General features: G+C 54.3%; 1 protein-coding gene across 1 annotated transcript; it reads right to left on the bottom strand.

Annotated features, from left to right (window-relative positions):
* Nucleotides 1-1,033: 1,033 nt before the first annotated feature.
* Nucleotides 1,034-2,717, bottom strand: CD2H10orf120 (chromosome D2 C10orf120 homolog). Its single transcript, XM_060641280.2, has 3 exons — nucleotides 2,472-2,717; nucleotides 2,201-2,276; nucleotides 1,034-1,811 (listed from the first exon to the last, which is right to left on the bottom strand). Exons 1-3 carry the CDS (start codon nucleotides 2,654-2,656, stop codon nucleotides 1,068-1,070), a joined length of 1,005 nt encoding a protein of 334 aa, XP_060497263.1. The 5' UTR covers nucleotides 2,657-2,717; the 3' UTR covers nucleotides 1,034-1,067.
* Between the last annotated feature and the right edge of the window lie 1,172 nt (nucleotides 2,718-3,889).

Genomic DNA, 3,889 nt, shown 5'->3' with positions numbered 1-3,889 from the left:
CTGCCTCCTGGATCTGCCACCTCGGGGGCACAGGCAGGGCCTTAATGGGAGCAGCAAGAGCTGACCTCAGGGACCCTGGACCCACCTGCAGACATGCCCAGAGGACTGTGCACACGGCATCCGTGCATGCCCCGTGCCTGCACTTGGCTTGAGAAGGAAGGTGGAAGTCCCCTGGCTAGATTCAAGAGCAGGGCGGCCAGGAGCAGGTGGGCTTTACCTTCATAGGTAGGAGCTGCTTACCTAAGCAAGAAGTGGGAAGCATGGAACCGACCTCTAGACTTTCTGGCTGGGCAACCTTCTCCTTAAGTAACATTCTTTTCCCCATCTGGGCTATAGGTTGGTCCCAGCTCCAGGGACTCAGTGGTGGAGTGATTGCAATCATGGTCCCGGCCATACCTGCTTCCCTGTGTTTGTGCCCTTTGCAGTATGACCCTCCTCCTCTTCCTATCCAGAGATGAAGTCCACTTGCCCACCCTCATATCTTGCTGTGGCCAAAAGAATGTGACAAAGGGACTGTGTGCCAGTTCTGAGTCTTGGCTTTCAGGGGCTTTGCAAACATCCACTTACTCTCTTGGATCCTGCAGTGGCCCTGTGAATGGGCCTGGGCCAGCCTGCTGCAGCAAGGAAGTATATGGCCCAGTCACTCCCAGCTGATAGCTGTCAACCCTCAGGAGAGTCACCTAACTGACCCGTGGTTGACTGTGGACACATGAGGAACCCAACTGAGCCCAGCCTAAATTGCTGACCCACAGGATTTCAAGCTACATTAACGATTGCTGTTTTAAGCCACTGGATTTGAGGGTGATTTGTTTCACAGGAGTGGGCAACTGACATAGGACCCCTGAAAATAAGGCAAAGCGGAGGGGCCTGCATGCTGGAAAGGCCTGGGCTGTGGGATGATGGTGCCAGCTGAGAGCCAAGAGCGAAGAGATGCCTGAAACCAGGAAGCCTCTGCTGTCAGGTGTTACCCTGAGAAGCCTGGAGACCCCAGGACCCTGAGGGCAGAGCTGCAGGAGTGAAAAGGACCAGGGTCTTTGGTTACTATGGCAATAAGTAAGCCTTTAATACTAAAGAGCTTTGTGCGCGTACCCTTTCCAGATGCTGTCTTCCCCCAGGAGACTGGCCTTTGTCATATCAGCGGGGTGGACCCCCCGGGAAATAAAATCCTGACTCATCAGCATTAGGTCACCAGGGAACTCAGCTAAGCGGAAAAGATTTCGGTTGGTTAGGCCAGTGATGGACCGTTCCGCTTTCTTGGTGGGGAAGAACGGTTTCTGATCGTTTGGATGGCATGTGAGACGTTGTTTCGGTTCTTCTGACTTGAAGATGACGTTCATTTTTATTTCTCGTCTGCTTGTGGGTTTGTTCTCTGCCTCGCCTCTCTCCTCTTGCTTGGCAGAGTCGTAGAAAGCCACGACCTCGCTGTCCTCGTCTTCCCTGGTCTTGTCTTTTGCCGTTGGGCCCAGGCCCCCTCCAGACAGAAATGAAGAGCCCCTGAGCCTCTCGATGTAGGGCAACAGCTGCTTATTCCGTAGGGCTCGAGCAAGCTGCATCCGTTCTACGTGCCTGACGACAGTGAGCTTCTCGCGCTGGGGCATTCTGAACTCCTCTGGGGGCACGATCACCTTGGCCGTCCATAGTTTTTCCAGGGGCCTGCAGGCGGCACAGGGACGGGGATGCTGTGTTCCGAACTCCAGCGCCTGCTTGTAGTCCAGAGACAGCGACTGGAGCTCCTTGAGCATTTCCCGCTCCTCCTCTTGCTTGTGGGTCAGAAATCTCCTTGCCGCCGCGGTGTGGACACCACCCAGCCGCTGACAACGTGAAGGGGACTATCAAAAATCTCAACGGGGCAGCAGCAGGGGGTGCCCCCAGAAAGAATCGCCTGGTGGCCCCTGTCCCCACCTGCCGCTGAGTGTCTGGGCCCCTCTGCGGTGGGAGCTTTGGGGTCGGACAGGCCGGAGTTCAAATCCTGACTCTCCTTACCTACAAGCCAGCAGCCCTCACAGTGCTATTCCTAATCAGAACTTTGAAACAAGATAGTATTTGCAGTGCAAGTGTGGGAAGTCTCGAGCGGACTCGAGGCCGCTGGGAACCTTGTATGTCTGTTGCTGGTGGGTTTTGAACCTCTGGCTCCACCCCTCCCAGCCTGGCTGCCTGGCTCCAGCGGGGCCTCCCTGCGAATCAGCTTCAGGACACTTACTAGGATCTCTTTTTCCAAGGGGGAGTATTTTCCGAGGGCGATGCGTGGATCTGATTTGTAGGATTTGGTCCATATCCTGAAAGGCAAAGAGTCAGGTGTAGGAGAACCCCCTTCCTGGGGTTCACTACTCTTAGTTTTGGGGTGGGAAGCGTCACAAAGGGCGGCCCTGCCTTAGACAGGCAAGGGTCACGGTGACCGGGGTGGGATCCTCCCCTTGGCTCGTTCCGGGAGGGGTGGGAAGGACAGGACCCGAAGCCCAGGCTCCGCTCACCCCAACGGCGAAGTAGGACTCAGACCCCGCTGACAGCACAGGGGGGCTTTATCCCAAAAGGAATCGCTTGTGTTATACATTCTGACTGGCGCTCCACGCATCCTCCACCTGCCCTCTGCAGCCTTCCTTTCTTGGGGCCTCTGTTTCCCAGTCTTCTGGAAGCCATTCTCCCATTCCCTGATCATACTCTGGCAATACGCGAGGATGGGAGGTGTCAGTGCCTGGAGTTTCTTTCTAGAACAGTTTAGCGGGAACCCAAGAGATAGTTACGAACTCTTCCTGCATCATAACTGGCCTACTTGGGGCCTATTGTGAGGTCTGAGTTTAGGTATCAGGTGAAGCCCTGGGGTGAAATGGACACACACGACCATGTGCCTGGAGGGGTGGAATCCAGGGGACCAGAGTGGGCAGAGCACGTGGCGGGGGGACATTCTAACCACGTCGCTGCTGCTTACGAGCCCACAAAGACTGCTCAGTGCCTTCAGGGTGAAGACTCAGCCTCTCTCAGGTCCTTGCTTGCCTCTGCAATCTTAATTCCTCAAGCTCCATCAAAGCGCTCGATCCGTGGCTCTTGGAATGAGCTTCTCAGCTACTGTTCATGCCCCCCCACCCCGCCGCCCCTCTCCCCCCTATCTCAGACAGCTCTCTCCTCCCTTGGCAACTTGCTTTCAGGGCCTGGCTTACCTGTGCCTCCCCTGAAGATTTCCTTGCGGGATAAATCACTCCTTTGTCTGCGTTCTCACGGTCCCGGTGCCATGCTCCAGCACGTTATCACAAACTGACTTGGTTGTCCACTAAGCCTGTCTCTCCCTCTGCTCAAAAGGAAGTCCCAGAGGCATCTTATTCGTGTGTTGCTGTTGTTTAGCACGGGGCCTCGTGTAGAGCAGACGCTCGGCTTGCCGACTCAGTAAAAAATCCTCTTGGGTCAAAAGCGTCCCTGGTGAGAATGCACCTTAGCACAACCCCTACTAAAGGTAATTTGGCAACATAAGCATTCCGAATGCGTTTACCCTTTGACCCAGCAGTATGTGTATATAACAAAATATGCTCAAGGTTAGTCAACACAGCCTGCTTGGGACAACACACCTAATGACAAACTCAGGGGTACCTGCGTGGCTCAGTCGGTTAAGCGTCCGACTTTGGCTCAGATCATGACCTTGCGGTCCACGAGTTCGAGCTCCGAGTCGGGGCTCTGTGTTGACAGCTCAGAGCCGGGAGCTTGCTTCGGATTCTGTGCTCTGTCCCTCCCCTGCTCATGCTCTGTCTGTCTCTCTGTCTCTCTCTCAAAAATAAATATTTTTAAAAATTAAAAAAAAACCTAATGACAAACTCAAATGTCCATTAATAAGGATCGGTTAGAGTTATGGCCAACCATACACTGGAATACTACGCAAGAGTAATAAAGATCAAGGAAGGAA

The sequence above is a fragment of the Panthera onca genome, chromosome D2 (assembly GCF_046562875.1).
Source record: "Panthera onca isolate mPanOnc1 chromosome D2, mPanOnc1 haplotype 2, whole genome shotgun sequence".
NCBI classification, from domain to species: Eukaryota; Metazoa; Chordata; class Mammalia; order Carnivora; family Felidae; genus Panthera; species Panthera onca.
Note: the sequence above shows the minus strand (reverse complement) of the source record. Positions and strands in the feature narration are given on the sequence as shown.

Coding starts and splice junctions, on each gene's coding strand:
- CD2H10orf120 (XM_060641280.2), bottom strand. CDS start 2,656: ATGATCAGGGAATGGGAGAATGGCTTCCAGAAGACTGGGAAACAGAGG. Junction 2,277..2,471: donor AGTCCTACTTCGCCGTTGGG/GTGAGCGGAGCC, acceptor TTTGCCTTTCAG/GATATGGACCAAATCCTACA. Junction 1,812..2,200: donor CCTTGGAAAAAGAGATCCTA/GTAAGTGTCCTG, acceptor TCACGTTGTCAG/CGGCTGGGTGGTGTCCACAC.